Here is a 21,097-nt window from a genome sequence, read left to right as displayed (position 1 = left end):
GAATAGTTTGCGTTCGCCTGCAATAAGTTTTGCATTCTCTCAAAATAGTTAGCATTTCCTCGAATAAGTTTTGCGTTCCCTCGCAATAGTTTGCGTTCACTCACAATAATTTTTGCATTCTTTCACAATAGATTTGTGTGCCCTCGCAATAGTTTGTTTTCCCTCGTAATAGTTTTTCATTCCCTCGCAATAGTTTGCGTTCCCTCAAATAAGTTTTGCGTTCCCTCGCAATAGTTTTGCGTTCCCTCGCAATAGTTTTTCATTCCCTCGCAATAGTTTACGTTCCCTCTAAATAAGTTTGCGTACCCTCGCAATAAGTTTGCGTTCCCTCGCAATAGTTTACATTCCCTCTAAATAAGTTTTGCGTTCCCTCGCAATAAGTTTGCGTTCCCTCGCAATAGTTTTTCGCTCCCTCACAATAGTTTGCGTTCCCTCGCAATAGTTTGCATTCCCTCTAAATAAGTTTTGCGTTCCCTCGCAATACGTTTTTTGTTCCCTCGCAACAGTTTTGCGTTCCCTCGCAATAGTTTGCGTTCCCTCGCAAAAAGTTTTGCATTCCCTCGCAATAGGTTGCGTTCCCTCGCAATCAGTTTTGCATTCCCTTGCAGTAAGTCTTGCGTTCCCTCGCTTTAGTTTTGCGTTATCTCGCAATAAGTTTTGCATTCTCTCGCAATAGTTTGCGTTCCCTCGCAATAAGTTTTGCGTTTCCTTGGAATAGTTTGCGTTCCCTCACAATAGTTTGCGTTCTCTCGCAATAAGTTTTGCATTCTCTCGCAATAGTTTGCGTTCTCTCGTAATAAGTTTTGCATTCTTTTGCAATAGTTTTGTGTTCCCTCGCAATAAGTTTTGCATTCCCTTGCAGTAAGTCTTGCGTTCCCTCGCAATAGTTTACGTTCCCTCTAAATAAGTGTTGCGTTCCCACGCAATAGTTTGTGTTCCCTCGCAATAAGTTTGCGTTCCCTCGCAATAGTTTTTCGTTCCCTCGCAATAGTTTGCGTTCCCTCGTAATACGTTTTTTGTTCCCTCGCAATAGTTTTGCGTGCCCTCGCAATAGTTTGTGTTCCCTCGCAATAAGTCTTGTGTTCCCTCGCAATAGTTTTGTGTTCCCTCGCAATAGTTTACGTTCCCTCTAAATAAGTGTTGCGTTCCCACGCAATAGTTTGTGTTCCCTCGCAATAAGTTTGCGTTCCCTCGCAATAGTTTTTCGTTCCCTCGCAATAGTTTGCGTTCCCTCGTAATACGTTTTTTGTTCCCTCGCAATAGTTTTGCGTGCCCTCGCAATAGTTTGTGTTCCCTCGCAATAAGTCTTGTGTTCCCTCGCAATAGTTTGTGTTCCCTCGCAATCAGTTTTGCGTTTCCTCGCAATAGTTTGTGTTCCCTTGCAATAAGTTTTGCGTTTCCTTGGAATAGTTTGCGTTCGCCTGCAATAAGTTTTGCATTCTCTCAAAATAGTTAGCATTTCCTCGAATAAGTTTTGCGTTCCCTCGCAATAGTTTGCGTTCACTCACAATAATTTTTGCATTCTTTCACAATAGATTTGTGTGCCCTCGCAATAGTTTGTTTTCCCTCGTAATAGTTTTTCATTCCCTCGCAATAGTTTGCGTTCCCTCAAATAAGTTTTGCGTTCCCTCGCAATAGTTTTGCGTTCCCTCGCAATAGTTTTTCATTCCCTCGCAATAGTTTACGTTCCCTCTAAATAAGTTTGCGTACCCTCGCAATAAGTTTGCGTTCCCTCGCAATAGTTTACATTCCCTCTAAATAAGTTTTGCGTTCCCTCGCAATAAGTTTGCGTTCCCTCGCAATAGTTTTTCGCTCCCTCACAATAGTTTGCGTTCCCTCGCAATAGTTTGCATTCCCTCTAAATAAGTTTTGCGTTCCCTCGCAATACGTTTTTTGTTCCCTCGCAACAGTTTTGCGTTCCCTCGCAATAGTTTGCGTTCCCTCGCAAAAAGTTTTGCATTCCCTCGCAATAGGTTGCGTTCCCTCGCAATCAGTTTTGCATTCCCTTGCAGTAAGTCTTGCGTTCCCTCGCTTTAGTTTTGCGTTATCTCGCAATAAGTTTTGCATTCTCTCGCAATAGTTTGCGTTCCCTCGCAATAAGTTTTGCGTTTCCTTGGAATAGTTTGCGTTCCCTCACAATAGTTTGCGTTCTCTCGCAATAAGTTTTGCATTCTCTCGCAATAGTTTGCGTTCTCTCGTAATAAGTTTTGCATTCTTTTGCAATAGTTTTGTGTTCCCTCGCAATAAGTTTTGCATTCCCTTGCAGTAAGTCTTGCGTTCCCTCGCAATAGTTTGCGTTCTCTCGCAATAAGTTTTGCGTTCTTTCGCAATAGTTTTGCGTGCCCTCGCAATAGTTTGCATTCCCTAGCAATAGTTTTGCGTTCTCTCGCAGTAAGTTTTGCGTTCTCTCAAAACAGTTTGCATTTCCTTGCAATAAGTTTTGCGTTCCCTCACAATAGTTTGCATTCCTTCGCAATACGTTTTGCATTCCCTCGCAATAGGTTGCATTCCCACGCAATATTTTTGTGTTCCCTCGCAATAAGTTTTGCGTTCCTTTGCAGTAAGTTTTGCATTCCCTCACAATAGTTTGCCTTCCCCAGCAATAAGTTTTGCATTCCCTTGCAGTAAGTCTTGTGTTCCCTCGCTTTAGTTTTGCATTCTCTCACAATAAGTTTTGTTCTCTTGCAATAGTTTGCGTTCCCTCACAATAAGTTTTGCGTTTCGTTGGAATAGTTTGTGTTCTCTCGCAATAAGTTTTAATTCTATCGAAATAGTTTGCGTTTCCTCTGAATAAGTTTTGCGTTCCCTCGCAACAGTTTGCGTTCTCTCGCAATAGTTTTGTGTGCACACAATAACTTTTATGTTCCCTTGCAAAAACTTTTGCGTTCCTTTGCAATAGTTTGCATTCCTTCACAATAGTTTGTGTTCCTTTGCAATAGATTTGCATTCCCTCGAAATAGTTTGTGTTCCCTCGCAATAGTTTGAGTTCCCTCGCAATAAGTTTTGGGTGCCATCGCAATAGTTGCCGTGCCCTCGCAATAAGTTTTGCGTTCCCTCGCAATAGTTTGCGTTCTCTCACAATAAGTTTTGCGTTCCCTCACAATAGTTTTGCGTGCATTTGCAATAAGTTTTGCGTGCCCTCGCAATAGTTTGCGTTCCCTCGCAATAGTTTTGCGTTCCCTCGCAATAAGTTTTGCATTCCCACGCAATAGTTTTGCGTTCCCTCGCAATCAGTTTTGCATTCCCTTGCTTTAGTTTTGCGTTCTCTCGCAATAGTTTGCGTTCCCTCGCAATAAGTTTTGCGTTTCCTTGGAACAGTTTGCGTTCCCTCACAATAGTTTGCGTTCTTTCGCAATAGTTTTGTGTGCCCTCGCAATAGTTTGCATTCCCTAGCAATAGTTTTGCGTTCTCTCGCAATAAGTTTTGCGTTCTCTCAAAACAGTTTGCATTTCCTTGCAATAAGTTTTGCGTTCCCTCGAAATAGTTTTGCGTTCCCTCGCAATAGTTTGTGTTCCCTCGCAATAAGTTTTGCGTTCCCTCACAATACATATTGCATTTCCTTGCAATGGTTTGCATGTCCTCGCGATAGTTTGCGTCCCTCCGCAAAAAGTCTTGCTTTCCCTCGCTTTAGTTTTGCATTCTCTCGCAATAAGTTTTGCTTTTCCTCGCAATAATTTGTGTTCTCTCGCAATAAGTTTTGCGTTCTATCAAAATATTTTGCGTTTCCTCTAAATAAGTTTTGCGTTCCCTCGCACTAGTTTGCATTCTCTCGCAATAAGTTTTGCATTCATTCGCAATTGTTTTGAGTCCCCATGCAATAACATTTGCATTCCCTTACAATAACTTTTGCGTTCCCTCGCAATAAGTTTTGCATTCCCTTGCAATAGTTTGTATTCCCTCACAATAGTTGGCGTTCCATTGCAATAAGTTTTGCATTCTATCAAAATAGTTTGCGTTTCCTCTAAATAAGTTTTGCGTTCTCATTCTCATAAATGCAAAAGTGATGGTGTTCTGTGAAAATTTCAGATTCTAAGCTTTCAAATGATACCTGAAATGTCTGACTTATGTATTCAGGGTCTTTAACGTTTAAACGTAAACTTACTTTGCAATATAGTGCTCCCCTAGAGTTTAAGGGGTTGGGGGATTTTAACCATAATTTTAACCATTTTTGCCTAATAGATTCAAAGACCCCGAATACATAAGTCATTAATATTTCTACCACATTACCTCAAGGTGGCACTTATTTTGCGACACGGATGTTTTAAGGCCTTATTTTGTTATTTTATGTAACATAAATGCAAAAGTAATTTTTATTTGTATAGCGCGTTTCACAACACACATCATTTCAAAGCAGCTGAAAATCATGCATGAACAGAAAATTAAACTGTAGTATCTATAAAGTCTTAGTCATCATTGTGTAGTTTGATTAAAAATGATTGTAAATTGAGTATAAAAATAAATAATTAAATAATAATTGTATTTAGAACCCCAGTGAGCAAGCCGAAGGCGACTGTGGCAAGGAACACAATACTCCATAAGATGTTGGTTGATGGAGAATAATGACCTTGGGAGAAACCAGACTCACTGTGGGGGCCAGTTCCCCTCTGACTAACAGCATGAATATAATGCCAATATTAGTTATTTATATGAAGTGCAGGTCATGGTTTAAAATTAGTAAAATAAGTAAGTGTTACGGGTCAGTGTTTAAACAAAGATTTTGTATGAACTGTAAGTCTTATGACTAATGTCTTCACTCAGAGACACATAGCAGTGGAGTCCGACACCAAGCAGGAACGGAGGTGGATCTGGTCGGCTCTACCATTCAATTTATTGTAGAATTATAGATTATGAGAAATGTTTCTGATTCTGGCAGACCCAACTAAAGCAGCCTAATTGTGTGGTGAAGAATAAATTAGGTGTATGCCTGGCTAAATAGATGAGTCTTTAGTCTACACTTAAACTGAGTGAGTGTGTCTGCATCCCAAACAATGTTACGGAGAATATTGCATAGTTAATGTTGAAAGTTATTCAAGATAACATTTTTCAACTTTTGATGGAAGACTGTGTTGGAGGAGAATGTTTTTTTACAGAAACAGCTGATCAGAGCCGAAAAGAAGCTGCTCTCCTCTTGACTGAAGAAAGTGACAAACATGGAGGACAGAGGTGAGTTTACTGCATTTACATTACATTTACATTTATGCATTTGGCAGACACTTTTATCCAAAGTGACTTACAGTGCCCTTATTACTGCCTCACCACATAAGGTTTTCAAACAAGAGGATGCTTTGATAATGTTCCTGCTGGGGGTTTTAAGGAGAGCTGTCTGACCCTGAGGAGCTGAACAGGAAGAGACAAACTGTTCAGGATGGTTAAAGAGCGAACGAGATTGCACATGAGCAACGAGAAAGCTACAAGTAGGTGTCAGGGTCTCGGGACTCTCTGAGTCTCTTTTGAAAGACAACATTTTAATTTTGTTTTGTTTTTCAGGTCTTTAATTGCCAGAAATGAATATTTGCTGCAGCAGCTGGAAGAAGCTCTGATGAGCTGAGAGATGCCATTAAGAGTAATATCAGAATTTGTAGAAGTGAAGAGGTTTTTTATAATTTATTAAACAGCTGCTTTTCACCAGACAGTCAATAGTGATTCTTCATATCTCATATATCAAATACTGTCTTTGTGCAAGGCAGCATGTTTTATTTTTATTTTTACATCTGAGGACATTATTAGGGAACTTGAACTTATTCATATGTGTCCTATAAATTTTAGGGTCTGGGTAGCTCAGCGAGTAAAGACGCTGAGTGCCACACCTGGAGTCACGAGTTTGAATCCAGGGTGTGTTGAGTGACTCCAGCCAGGTCTCTTAAGCAACCAAATTGGCCCGGATGCTAGGGTGGGTAGAGTCACATGGGGTAACCTCCTCGTGGTCGCTATAATGTGGTTCTTGCTTTCGGTGGGGCGCGTGGTGAGTTGTGCGTGGATGCCGCAGAGAATAGCGTGAAGCCTCCACACGCGCTACGTCTCCGCGGTAACGTGCTCAACAAGCCACGTGATAAGATGCACGGATTGACGATCTCAGACGTGGAGGCAACTGACATTCATCCTCCACCACCTGGATTGAGGCGAGTCACTACGCCACCACGAGGACTTAGAGTGCATTGGGAATTGGGCATTCCAAACTGGGGAGAAAAAGGGAAGAGGGAGAAAAATAATGTATCCTATAACAATGACGAGAGGCGAATTTGCTGGACGTAAACATTAACACAACACAGGGGCCTGGGTAGCTCAGTGGTAAAATACGCTGGAGTTCGCTAGTTCGCTAGTTCGAATCCCAGGGCGTGCCGAGTGACTCCAGCCAGGTCTCCTAAGCAACCAAATTGGCCCGGTTGCTAGGGAGGGTAGAGTCACATGGGGTAACCTCCTCGTGGTCGCTATAATGTGGTTCGCTCTCGGTGGGGCGTGTGGTGAATTGAGCGTGGCTGCCGCGGTGGATGGCGTGAAGCCTCCACACGCGCTATGTCTCCGTGGCAACGCGATCAACAAGCCACGTGATAAGATGCACGGGTTGACTGTCTCAGACGCGGAGGCAACTGGGATTCGTCCTCCGCCACCTGGATTGAGGCGAATCACTATGCGACCACGAGGACTTAGAGCGCATTGGGAATTGGACATTCCAAATTGGGAGAAAAAGGGGAAAAATCCAAAAAAAAAAAAACATTAACACAACACAAATATATTAAATTAGAAAATGTGTATAACACTTTCTGTGCCTCAACAAGACCAAGCATAAGCAAGTTAAATATTATATACGAATGTGCCTAGTTGTAATACTTTTTACTCCAGTGAATATTTCTCAGGGTAGGTTTATTTATTAAGTCAATCTCTGTAATTCTGTAAATTTAATTATTCATTTAAATTGGCTATTGAACCTTTCTACCATTATTGCAGATGACTCAATAGCAGGGCATGTTGTCACACTATTAGGGGTAAGTTGTCACAATGGGAACCTTCGGTTGCTTTTGCCAACACAAATTGTAATATATCAGTTGTAAAAAAATTACAAAATATAAAACATGACTATACCTTTAAATCTTAAATCTACCTTTATTATGTATAGTTGCCTTTTAGCTTAATGCATGCCAGTGTAATCATTTACCAAGCTGCTATTACAATGTTGACATTTTTATTTGAAGGACAGATTTCAGAAAAAAATATTCTCATTTAAGATAGTTTTGAACTAGTGTTTGAAGGCAACATACAAAACCACTGCTAGAGAAAACAAGCATTTGTGTAACAACTAGCCCCAGTCTCCATTTGAAATGGTGAATTGGAAATTAAGGAGAACCAGGCAGTTTGTTTTTTATTCAATAAATTGCTACAGAACACTGACACGTTAAAACTGGTTTTATCATCACCATAAAACATGCATATCAGGATACTGTAGAACATTAAAATAAAAGTTATTTAAAAAAATAAGACCTCAAAACAGATGGTTAACAACAGTATTTGGCATTAAGCACACAACATCAAAAGCATACGTAAAATACGACAACAAATATACTTTATGGTTTATTGTCATAAATATGAGTCACTTTCTAAGCAGAATCTACAGGTGAGCATGACGTGTATGATCTGAACCATATGCCACTGTTCATGTCTGAAAAATAGATGTTCTATAGAAGAATATACACTATTTACTCATCCCTTTAAACCCTTGGATGAATTCTTTGTTTCCTCCATAGAAGTGAACAATTTCATCTATAACAAAATTCAAGGTTTTCACACAGTACTGGAAAATGGAAATATCAGGGAAATTGAAATGGGTTAAATGGGAAATTTAAAAAAACTGGTAACACTTGACAAAAATGTTGTATACGTTAACATTAGCTAATGCAATAGTTGATTGCATATATACATATACTAAAAAAAAATTACATTAAAAGATATATATGTTAACATTAAATTAATGCATTATCAACTCATTGAACAGTTGTATATTTTGCATTAAACCAAGATCAATAAATGCAGAAAAAGATTACTGTTCGGTGTTAGTTCATGATACTTAATGCATTAACTAATATAACCATATTGAACCTTACTGTAAAGTGTTCCTGAACTTTTTATAATGAAGTATGTAGTGGCAAGAAAAAGAATTACCTGCATTTATTAACACATTTGTCTTAAAATCTGGTTTGATCTTCTTCTAAATTACAATAATGAACAAACACAATCTGTTTTTACTAATAACACACAAATTACTGTATTGTTCTTGTACATACTGAATACATCATTCAAACATTTCCAGTGTAGGTTGGAAAAAGTAAGTGAACCCCAAGGCTAATGATGTCAAAAGCTAATTAGAGTCAGGAGTTGGCAAACCTGGCATCCAATTAATTAAATGAGATTGGAGGTGTGGGTTAGAGCTACTTTTACTTATAAAAAGCACTCAATCATTCTGAGTTTGCTATTCACAAGAAGTATCTGCTGACATGGACCATGCCTTGCAAGAAGACTTACAATCAAGAACTGTTGCTTTTCATAAACCTGGAAAGGGTTATAAATGTATCTCGAAGAGCTTAGATATTCATCTGTCCACATTTAGACAAACTGTCTATAAATGGAGACGATTTAGTACTATAGGTACTCTATCTAGAAGTGGCTGTTCAGCCAACCCTAGAGTGACAGATAAAGACTTGAAGGAATCATTGGAACTGGTTGGAACTGACTCTGTTTGTGAGTCTGCTATACGGAAAACATTAAACAGGTATGGTGTCCATGGCAGGACACTATGAAGGAAGCTGCTGCTTTCCAACAAAAATATTGCTGCATGCCTGAAGTTTGCCAATGACCACCTTGACCTCCACAACGCTACTGGGAAAATGTTTTGTGGACTGATGAAAGTAAGGTTGAATTGTTTGGGAAGAACATGCAGCACTATGTATGGTGTAAAAAGGGCACCGCATACCAACATGAAAACATCATCCCAACGGTGAATTACGGCGGAGGGAGCTTCATGATTTGGGGATGCTTTGCTGCTTCGGGGCCTGGACCGCTTGCCATCATCGAGGGAGAAATGAATTCCCAAGTTTATCAAGATATCCTACAGGATAATATCAGGGTTGCTGTGCGCCAGCTGAAGCTCAGGAGAAGTTGAGAGATGCAGCAGAACAATGACTCTAATCATCAAAGTAAATCCACTACAGAACGGCTTCATAAAAAAAAATCCATCTTTTGGAGTGTCCCAGTCAGAGCCCAGACCTTAACCCAATAGAGATGCTGTGGAATGACCTCAAGAGAGTCGTTCACACCAGACATCTGAGAATATGGCTGAGCTGAAGCAGTTCTGTAAGGAGGAATGATCCAGAATTTCTTCTGAACGTTGTGCAGGTTTAATCTGCAGTTACCGGAAACGCTTGGTTGAGGTTACTGCTGCCAAAGTAGGATCGACCAGTTATTAAATCTAAGGGTTCACGTACTTTTTCCACAGCACTGTGAATGTTTAATAGGATGTGTTCTATAAATACATGACAGATTATAATTGTTTGTGTGTTGTTAGCTTAAGCACATTGTGTTTGTCTATACTTGTGATGAAGATGAGATCACATTTAATGACCAATTAATGCAACAAAAAAAAAAAAAAACAGCTAATTCCAAAGGGTTCACATACTTTTTCTTGCAACTGTACATTTTTCTAGTTATACTCTGCTCTAAAATATTTTATGCGCCACTTTTATTTTTCAGTGAATCAGTCTGAATGATTAATATGCGAATCTGTGCGAATATAAAAATCCAAATGACTGGAAAGTTTGTGGAAAAGCCATGAAAATGCATGGGTCAAAAAGTGTGGGAAACCTGAAAGTTGAATCTTGTGTTCAGATGTCAGTGCGTTTTTAAAGAATTCCGAACACCAGTACAGTAAAAGGAATGTTTTCATTCAGATTTAACACTTATGTTAGTTACTGCATGTCATTTGGCTAGAGTTTGACTCTTGTAAACATAGTTCTTTTGGCAGAAACATTGCACGTACTAACAAAAACTGCAAAGTGCCTTCATATAACATTTTAGATAATAATAACAGTGGTTTTCAAACTAAAATCCACAGCAGAATATAAAAAACCTTTTAATACCTTAGTTTTCCGAGTTTGATCCATTTCTTTTAATTTGGCCCAGACGGAACGTGCAGATTAAATAGCATTTTCTGCGTTAATTTTGTGGTCTGCAGAACTAAATTAAATATGGTAAAATGTATAAAATGGACCTGAGAGTACTACAATTTTATTGGTAGCTAAAAGCATTATCAAATTATCTAAACTATTTCAACAGATCTGCAGAAATTTAACTTTCCGGGAGAGTTCAGCGCATGCAGATTCTCTGTGTTAAAATCATTATAACTACCAACTATATTGGTGTTTTTTTCACATTCGGCCAAATCTTTTAGTTAGGATAGACAGAAGTGTTCTGTAAGGGCATGATCCCTATTTGATTGACGTTGTTGGGTTTTTATTGAGGCAACATTTTATCAACAGCAAATAGGGAAGTCCGTTTCTGATGGCGGATTCTCTCAGATAATATTTAATAATCATTCCACAATTACCTCAAAACAACACAGAGCCAGTGTTCCATATTATTCCATTATAGGATTAGAAATACATAGTTATGACATGAAGGATAGAAACATCAACCAAACTACTAGATATACAATCCTGAGCACCAGCAGTTAATTCTTTATGCATCAATCCAACAGCTGCATTCAGTTAATGATCAAAGATATGTCAAAAAAAATATATGAAATGCAATATCAGTAGAATTTCTTTAGTTTAAAATCTGGATGATCTACATGTAGGCTTAGGTAGTCGAGACCAATCTAATAACAACAAAGCAGAAATATAGTTGCAAGCAGCAATTACGGGGCCAATTCACTGGACATCAGTCATTATGACTCTAAGAAAAGCAGCATAAAAAACATTGGTAGAATTGCTGAATTTAAAATACGATTAATTATAACTTTTGACCAATAGGTGGCGCAGTCACCAAATTTACATGGTAAGATCAGGGTGTGGTCATTATGACCCACAAAAATTTTCATGAAAATACGGCGAAGTGTTAGAGATACAGCCTTAGATGCTTTTTGGCAACTTCGTTGTTCGTTGGTGCACTTTTTGAACCGTTTTGTCAATCGAAAAGTAGTATTTTGTCATGAGTGTCTCTAGGTGATACACGACAAATTTCGTGCAAATCGGACTTACGGCCTAGGAGGAGTTTGAAAAAGTAGGTTTTCAATTAAATTCAGAATGGCGGACAGGAAGTATGGCTGACCATGGAAAATTCACCGTACTCGGCATGACCCAAGGAATCTTTAGAGTGCAGTCACAGGACAATAGGTGAGATTAATTAAAACGTTATAAGCATTTTTAGACATTTCGTTACAGCTTTTGACCACAAGGTGGCATTGGCCCAAAGCGTTATAGGTACCCTCAGGTCATAGTGTCGATGATGCATACCGAGCTTCATAATGGTACGCCAATGCGTTTGGAAAATACAGAATTTTACATCTAAATTCAAAATGGCCAAAATGTCTGACATAGGAAAACTGGGTATAAGTCAACTCTGTATACCCCAAGGAATCTTTAGAGACAAGTCTCATGATTTTAGGCCAAACTATTCCAGAAGTTATAAGCAAAAAAATTTAATATTTCCCGACCTCTGGATGGTGCTGTTCTGAAACTGTGCAGGTACCCTGAAGTCATAATGGCTATGACATACACCAAGTTTTGTGTTAATACACCAAAGCATTGTAAAGATACAGCCTCAAGTCCATTTTGCCGTGGTCGCCTTCAAATTTGTTGAAGCGTTATTTGAGAACAGTTTGGTCTATCAAAAAGCTTTTGATAACTTTTTGTTCTGTAAATTCAAAATGCTGTAAAATCTAGTCAGGGTGAAATTGAAACCATGGTGTGCATTCGACTCGACATGAGCCAAGGACAAACATTTTTTATTCTAGGCCTTACAATTCAAAAGTTATGAGCGTAAACATAAGTGCAAATTTGAACACTTGGTGGCACTACAGCGTTGGCGTTAGAGACACCAAATTGGGGTCAGTTATAGTTCAAAGTGTCCTCTATCAGTGTGCCAAATTTCATAACTTTCCTATGGGCTGCCACAGACTTCAATGGCTGAATAATAATAATAATTTGAACACTAACGAATACAATAGGTGCCTACGCACTTTCAATGATTGGCCCCTAAAAAAACATTATGAACGTATCTGTTCAAATAAATTATATCTTTGATTTGGATTTGTTTTTGTTTTTTACTTAAGCCAGAAAAATACTCTTCGCAAGTGTCTGCGTACTAACGCTTAGTATGTCTCTAGTATGAAACATAAATGCCAAATGCTCATATTTGCATTTCATTTCAATAGCACAACAGAAAAACCTTTACTAGTAGAGCGTGCAATACTGTAGTCATTTTTCTTTTCTTTTTTGTTGCCATCATTGTTTTGGTGCACTGCATCAACATGCAGTTTGTTAGGAATGTACCAGCTGGAGACGACTTTGTTCGGTTGTAAACAGCGTTCCAGTTAAAAAAACCCCCACAAATATAGGAAGAAGAACACAAAACCACAGAGGAAAAGACATATCTTTAAAGAAAACAGAAAATCCATTTTTGCTTTATAGAGTCGGGGGTTTGTCTTCTGTCTTATCTCACATGGGTTTTTGTGGCGGTTTCCCTTGTACTTTCTTCTCGTACGACCCTGCGTGCTTGTATCCAGGCACATATCCCGATGTGTTCACCATTTCCACTCGTCCCGCCTTTCCCTTCCCGCGCCCCGTCTCGTCGAAACGCTCCTTGTGAGAGCCGGTGAACTTGGTGGTGTCCGTCAAACGGGACACGGTGGGCGAAGCCACAGCTCTCTGAGAGTGGAGAACAAGAAGGAAACTCAATGCAACATCATCAGCATTTTTCGTAATTAATTTGCACAGACAACATTTCATCATGTTAATTTGAAATAGTGAAGTTTATAGTTTTTATCATTACTGTCATAATCGTCATTAAACCTCAGAGACCCAAACTTTGATGTTGATCATATATTTAATTTTTTTCCTAATTGAAAGTGTTTTTAGAAAGCCATATTTTGTTTTAGGGTGAAACTTGCTAAATTGTAATGCTATGTTTTCAAGGTTGCAACATTTTTATAAATACAGTGTGTTCAGAATGTATTTAGACCCCTTCATTTATTTCAAATTTTGTTATGTTGCAGCCTTATGCTAAAATGCTTTCAATTATTTTTCAATCAATCAATCTACACTCCATACTCCATAATTACAAAGCAAAAAACAGATTTTTGATAACTTTGCAAATTTATTGAAAAGAAAAAACTGAAATATCACATTGACATCAGTATTCAGACTCTTAACTCAGTACTTAGTTGAAGCACATTTGGCAGTGATTACAGCCTCAAGTCTTTTTGGGTGTGATGCGACAAGCTTTGCACACCTGGATTTGGGGATTTTCTGCCATTCTTCTCTACAGATCCTCTCAAGCTCTGTCAGGTTGGATGAGGACCGTCATCCATTTTCAGGTCTCTCCAGAGATGTTCGATTGGGTTCAATCCGGGCTCTGGCTGGGCCACACACTCTTGCGTTGTCTTGGCTGTGTGCTTAGGGTCGTTGTCCTGTTGGAAGGTGAACCTTCAGCCCAGTTTGAGGTTCTGAGTGCTCTGGATCAGGTTTTCATTAAGGATTTCTATGTATTTTGCTGCGTTCAGCTTTGCTTCAACCCTGACCAGTCCCCCAGTCCCTGCTGCTGAATAACACCCCCACAGCATGATGCTACCACCACCATGCTTCACAGTTGGGATGGTATTGCGCAGGTGATGAGCGGTGCCTGGTTTCCTCCAGACATGATGCTTGGAATTGAGGCCAAACAGTTCAATCTTCATTTCATCAGACCAGAGAATCTTGTTTCTCACAGTCTGAGAGTCCTTTAGATGCTTTTTTATGTGTCTTGCACTGAGGAGAGGCTTCTGTCTGGCCACTCTGCCATAAAGCCCAGATCGGTGGAGTGTTGCAGTGATGGTTGTCCATCTGCAAGTATCTCCCATCTCCACACATGATCTCTGGAGCTCAATCAGAGTAACCATCGGGTTCTTGGTCACCTCTCTTACCAAGGCCCTTATCCCCGATTGCTCAGTTTGGCCGGGCGGCCAGCTCTAGGAAGAGTCCTGATTGTTCCAAACTTCTTCCATTTAAGAATTATGGAGGCCACTGTGCTCTTGGGAACCTTCAATGCAGCTGAAATTTTTGTATCCTTCCCCAGATTTGTGCCTCGACACAATCCAGTCTCTGAGTTCTGCAGGCAGTTCCTTTAACCTCATGGCTTGGTTTTTGCTCTGATATGCATTTTCAGCTGTGAGACATTTCCAGTAAATTTAATTTGCCACAGGTGGACTCCAATCAAAGTGTAGAAACATCTCAAAGATGATCCAGAGAAATGGGATGCACCTGAGCTAAATTTCAAGTGTCATAGCAAAGGGTCTGAATACTGATGTCAATATGATATTTCAGTTTTTTCTTTTTAATAAATTTGCAAAGTTATCAAAAATCTGTTTTTTTTTTGCTTTTGAAAAAGCTCATATTTACTATATATAATTACTATATTTTTTGGAGGTGTTGCAATTTTTTTCTATCACTAAGCATGTTGGAAATTAGGAAAATGTACAAATTTAAAATAAATAAATAAATTAAAAATATCCTGTAAGACCCATTGAAAATCTCATATTTACTATAATTACTATATTTTTCTATTACTAAGCATGTTGAAAATGTATAAAAATTACCAATAAGACCCACTGAAAAATTACAAAAAAATAAATAAAATAGATAAAAAAAGTAAAGAAAATTAGAAAACTAAAATATAAAGATAGAAAATACAAAATGACCTATAAGACCCATTGAAAAATCTAATATTTGCTATATATAATTACTATATTTTCTGAGGTGCTGAAATTTTTCTATCACTAAGCATGTTGGAAATTAAGAAAAATTACCTATAAGATCCATTGAAAAATGAAAAATAAATAAATTAAAAAATTAAATATAAAATTAAAATAAATTAACAATGACCTATAAGACCCATTGAAAAATCAAATATTTACTATATATAATAATTATATTTTTGGGTGTGTTGCAATTTTCTATCACTAAGCATGTTGTAAATTAAGAAAAATGACCTATATGACCCATTGAAAAATCAAATATTTACTATATATAATAATTATATTTTTGGGTGTGTTGCAATTTTCTATCACTAAGCATGTTGTAAATTAAGAAAAATTACCTATAAGACCCATTGAAAAATGGAAGAATTTAAAATAAATACAACTAAATAAGTAAAAAAAAAAAAACAATTACCTATTAGACCCATTGAAAAATCTAATATTTAATATATATAATTACTATATTTTTTTGGAGGTTTTGCAATTTTTCTAATTCACTAAGCATGTCAGAAATAAAGAAAATTACTTACAGTATAAAATTAAAAACAATCTATAAAGTATCATATTTACTACATACAGTTACTATATTTATGGAGATCTTTCTAGCAATAAGCATGTTTGAAATTAGGAAAAAATTATCATTAATTTTCATTATTTAACCGTAAACACAAGACTGGATGAAATTATTCATTTGGCATGATGTTCATCCACTTAATAATACATCTAAAAACAATCCTTTCAAATGAAAAGTGGGTAGATACTGTACTATATCTACTATAGGATACTATCAGTGTTTATCCATTACATTACCGTAACTCCAGATATAACAGGCGATTTCCCTTCTATCATTTTGTAAACCTCTTGTGCGGCGTCCTCGCTGCTTTTCTCTTTGAAACGTTTCCTGGCGAGCTCCGCGAGAGCTTCTTTGAACTGGCTGTATGTGATAGTGCGGCTGGATTTGTTCCTAAAAAACAATGAAATAAACAAAGCAAAAGACTAACTTAAGATACATTTAGCAGTGCACATTGTGGCATCAAATGTAAACACAGAGCAAAGCAGAAAACTGTGAGGCCTGATAAAAAGAACATCTAAAAAAAAAAACCTGATTGGCCGGTTTTTGTCCAGTGAGTGACATTTACTCATTCCAAACCATATCATTTTCTTTTTTCCATTACACACAAAAGCGGATGTTAGGCAGAATGTCCGAGTTCAGCCAAGCTCCAGAAACCACCATAAAATTATAACAAACACAGTCTATAGAAGAATCTTTGCGTAAGAAACAAACCAAAATATTAGTCATTGTTCACTAAATATCTTCCCCTCTGCCAAAGCTCTCAAATCTCATTTGCGGTTGTGCTTTTTTTATTTTAATTTTTTTTTCAGCTTCACAATCATTCATGTGACATGCAAAAAACAATGACGTCAAATCTGGTGCAGCGTGTCTAAAGGTGCCACTTTGTTAATTTTACTCTGTTCCTCAAATACTGACTTCAGAAGACTTGATATATAGTGCACAAATCTTATGAACTCCAGTGGTTTAATCCATGTCTTCAGAAGAGCTATGATAGGTGTGGATGAGAACCTTTTTAAAAAAGCATTGACATTTTGATCTGTTTCTTCCCCACACCTATCATAGCTCTTCTGAAGACATGGATTAAACCACTGGAGTTTAATGAATTACTTTTATGCTGCATTTATGTGCTTTTTGGAGCTTCAAAGAGCTGGTCACCATTCACATGCATTATAAGGACCTACAGAGCCGAGATATTCTTCTAAAAATCTTCAATTGTGTTCTGCAGAAGAAAGAAAGTCATACACATCTGGGATGGCATGAGGGTGAGTAAATGAGAGAATATTCATTGTTTACTCACCCCTGTGTTGTTATAACCCTATATGACTTTCTTTCTTTTTCTGAACACAAAGGAAGAAATTATGAAAAAATGTTGTGCTCGGTGATGTCATACAATGGCAGTTTATGGTGACAAAAGGACACAAAAGTATAATTCAGAAGTATAATGAATTATTGTATGCGACTCATGTCTTGTTCTGAAGGAATATGATAAGGTTTAGTGAGAAACAAACCGAAATCTAGCATATTAAGTAAAACTCTTGACCAACCGTTGATATCCTGTGCACGTTCATGAGTCTGCAAGCGAGCTTTAGAGCACTTTGCACGAGAGCAACAGTGAGATGGGGCGTTCAAGCAAAAACTCGCTTTGTTTCGCTCCAACAGGACCAGCAGCGGTATTAACAACAGAAAACGCAACATAGCTGCACACAAACCAGAGTACAGAACTTACAAACATGTCTGAAGAGTTTGTAGTCGAAAAATAGATGCATTTCTATGCCCAGCCTTATTTATTTTTTTAAACCAGAGTCCTCAATCAAACAGAGAGATGTAGGTGGCTGAAGGTAGCTATACATACACACCCAGATGCTACAGTCAGACAGAGAGAACAGGCAACCGCAGTTCTTTGGAGGTTTCACTTACTGAAAGTAAAGTGGAAGAACCAGAGAGTTACCAAGCGATTAACAGAATGTCCCGTCGCTCGTCGCAGCTGCGCTTAGGACAAAAACTCTGATTAAACATAACTTTTATTGCATGTCATTTGGCAAACAAACTCTTCATGATGCTTGAAGGACTTTCTTCCGTGCAACACAAAAAGACATTCTTCAAAATTTCTCAAAACTAAGAAAGTCATTTTTAGAACGACATGACAATGAATAAATGATGACACAATTGTCATTTTTGCGTGAACTACCCCTTTAAAGAATGCCTACATTTCCAGAAGCACTCTGATGTTTCCGTTGTTTCAGCGAGCACGTTTGCCCCATAAAGCAACACAAGTCTGTTTAATCACACTGTGATACTTTTCATTTCCACTGTAAAACAGTGCATAGTAACACATATACAAACAGCCCTTGCCGTGGTGATAAAGCACCTAAACAAAACTTCATAAAGCTTGCGGTCTCCCCCGACAACCTGCTGTCATAGCAAAAAGCTTCAGTAAACATGTCTCTTCGGCTTTATAATTAAATTGACTTCTGTGCCCATTCCTGCGCGACTGTCGCCTGCTGCCTAATGTCAGCTGTGTAACTCAGATACTCTCTCATGAGCAATCACATCATTTTGTGTTTCTAAGTGAGAAAAATGCTTTCATTTTGAACTCATCAGCAAGAAAATTTAAGGTACAAACAGGCCCACGTGTCATCTGTGCTCACAGAAAGTTGTACGCCTGCTATATTAAACATTCTGGCTTGTTTGATTATGTTTTCAGCTTCCAATTAAAAGTGTAGTGCTCTCAGCTCCGTTTGACATATTGTAACATGTTTAAATCCATTGCACAGATTGTCTGGGCCAAGGTAGAGTACAGTCATAATATGTGTGCCAATCTAGTTTACATTCATTCTTATAATGATTGAAATTTTGTATTATTCTTTTTTATTTTTTTATTTTATATCAGTTAGGGCTGGGCTCAATATTTTTCAGCCTTTTGATGATATTCAATATTAAAACTGTCTGGTTCCGGAAGTAAAAAAAGTAAAAATAATAATAATAATAATTGATTAAAACAGTCTGGTTCCGGGGTCTGGGTAGCTCAGCGAGTATTGATGTTGACTACCACCCATGGAGTTGCAAGTTTGAATTCAGGGCGTGCTGAGTGACTCCAGTCAGGTCTCCTAAGCAACCAAATTGGCCCGGTTGCTAGGGAGGGTAGAGTCACATAGGATAACCTCCTCATGGTCGCTATAATGTGGTTCTTGCTCTCGGTGGGGCGCGTGGTGAGTTGTGCATGGATGACGTGTAGAATAGCGTGAAGCATCCACGCACACTACGTCTCCGCAGTAATGCGCTCAACAAGCCACGTGATAAGATGTGCGGATTGACGGTCTCAGACGCGGAGGCAACTGAGATTCGTCCTCCATGACCCTGATTGAGGCGAGTCACTACGCCACCACGAGGACTTAGAGCGCATTGGGAACTGGGCATTCCAAATTGGGGAGAAAAGGGGAGGAAATCTAAAAAACAACAACAACAACAAAACAGTCTGAATCCGGAAGTAAAAAAATTATTAAAGTCGGCATGAAATGAAAATTCACCCTATCTATTTTCTAAGTGCATGTTATTGATCTTATTGTGAACAATTCATCTATGCATACGTTTTATTTTTTATTTTTTTTACCTCGTAATCTTTAATAAAAATGTAATAACACGATCTTCCGGTGAAACGACAGACTTCTCTCTGGTGACGTATGCAGGACTTCTCCAATCATTGAGTCCGCTTAAACCCCGCCCCTTTCTTATAAATACCACAACCTTGCGTAGAGTTGAACGAAGCGTCAATCGCATGATGGTGAAGATGGCAAGGTGTATTTTCCTTCAAACCTATCGTTCCTTAACCCAAACTTCCTTGGTTACGGGTCAGCTGGCTTGAATTTACATTTCGAATGAGGAGGAATACTGGCAAATTCGCGGTTGTGTTCGAGACATTTCACTGCTGAATTGCTGAGGTGATCACTAATGAATACAATGCTTCGGATGCCTCTGGAATTTATTTATATTTTTGAATGCATTTATCCTGGGATGCACAGCACGAGTAAGTGTTTTTTCCCCCTTTATATTTAGTGTATTGTGATGTAAAATGTTAAAATATGGTTCTTTTACTCACTCGTTTTTCAACTTCTACAGCCTCTTCATAAGCAAAGACCGCGATGTGCTCGTACATTTACACTGATCAGTCACAACATTAAAACCACTGACAGGTGAAGTGAATAACATTTATTATATCATTACAATGGCACCTGTCAAGGGGTGGGATATATTAGGCAGTAAGTGAACAGTCAGTTCTTGAATTTCATGTGGGCAAGCGTAAGGATCTGAGCGGCTTTGACAAGGGCCAAATTGTGATGGCTAGACAACTGCGTCAGAGCATCTCCAAAATGGCAGGTCTTGAGGGGTGTTTCCGGTATGCAGTGGTGCATCGGCGACAGGGTCATGGTTGCCCAAGGCTCACTGATGCACGTGGGGAGCGAAAGCTAGCCCGTCTGGTCCGATCCCACAGAAGAGCTACTGTAGCACAAATTGCTGAAAATTATAGAAAGGTGTCAGAACACACAGTGCATCGTAGCTTGCTGCTTAAGGGGCTGCGTTGGTGCAGACTGGTCTGAGTGCCCATGCTGACCCCTATCCACCACCGAAAGCACCTACAATGGGCACGTGAGCATCAGAACTGGACCATGGAGTGATGGAAGAAGGTGGCCTGGTCTGATGAATCATGTTTTCTTTTAGATCATGTGGACGGCCGGGTGCGTGTGCGTCGTTTACCTGGGGCAGAGATGGCAGCGGATGCACTATAGGAAGAAGGCAGGCTGGCAGAAGCAGTGTGATGCTCTGGGCAATGTTCTGCTGGGACACCTTGAGTCCTGGCATTCATGTGGATGTTACTTTGACATGTACCAACTACCTAAAGATTGTTGCAGACCAGGTACACCCCTTCATGGCAATGGTATTCCCTGATGGCAGTGGCCTCTTTCAGCAGGATAATACACCCTGCCACACTGCACAAATAGTTCAGGAATGGTTTGAGGAACATGATGAAGAGTTCAAGGTGTTGCCCTGGCCTCCAAATTCCCAAGATCTCAATCCGATTGAGCATCTATGGGATGTGCTGGACCAACAAGTCCGATCCATGGAGGCCCCACCTCACAACTTACAGGACTTGAAGGATCTGCTGCTAACATCTTGGTGCCAGATACCACAGGACACCTTCAGAGGTCTTATGGAGTCCATGCCTCAGCGGGTCAGAGCTGTTTCGGCGGCACGAGGGGACCCACACGATATTAGGCAGGTGGTTTTAATGTTCTGACTGATCGTTGTATGTTGTCAGTTTGATCGTGAGTGGTGGTGGCGTAGTGGGCTAAAGCACATAACTTGTAATCAGAAGGTTGTTGGGTCAATCCCCACAGCCATCACCATTGTGTCCTTGAGCAAGGCACGTAACTCCAGGCTGCTCCGGGGGAATTGTCCCTGTAATAAGTGCACTGTGTAAGTCGCTTTGGATAAAAGTGTCTGCCAAATGCATAAATGTAAATGATCATAAA

The 21,097-nt window shown here is 39.0% G+C and overlaps 1 protein-coding gene across 2 annotated transcripts in view; it reads right to left on the bottom strand.

The window, feature by feature from the left end:
* Positions 1-7,081: 7,081 nt before the first annotated feature.
* The window catches only part of LOC127453666 (tubulin polymerization-promoting protein-like), a 33,044-nt gene continuing 19,028 nt past the window's right edge, over positions 7,082-21,097 (bottom strand). For both annotated transcript variants that reach the window (XM_051720232.1, XM_051720231.1), the window contains exons 4-5: positions 15,806-15,959; positions 7,082-12,911 (exon numbers count right to left, since the gene is read on the bottom strand). In XM_051720232.1, coding sequence (XP_051576192.1) covers positions 12,702-12,911; positions 15,806-15,959 — 364 coding nt within the window. In that variant the 3' untranslated portion in view covers positions 7,082-12,701. The remainder of the gene's footprint in view (positions 12,912-15,805; positions 15,960-21,097) is intronic.

This window comes from Myxocyprinus asiaticus, chromosome 16, assembly GCF_019703515.2.
Source record: "Myxocyprinus asiaticus isolate MX2 ecotype Aquarium Trade chromosome 16, UBuf_Myxa_2, whole genome shotgun sequence".
Lineage (NCBI taxonomy): Eukaryota > Metazoa > Chordata > Actinopteri > Cypriniformes > Catostomidae > Myxocyprinus > Myxocyprinus asiaticus.
This window is presented reverse-complemented; position numbering and strand designations above follow the sequence as displayed.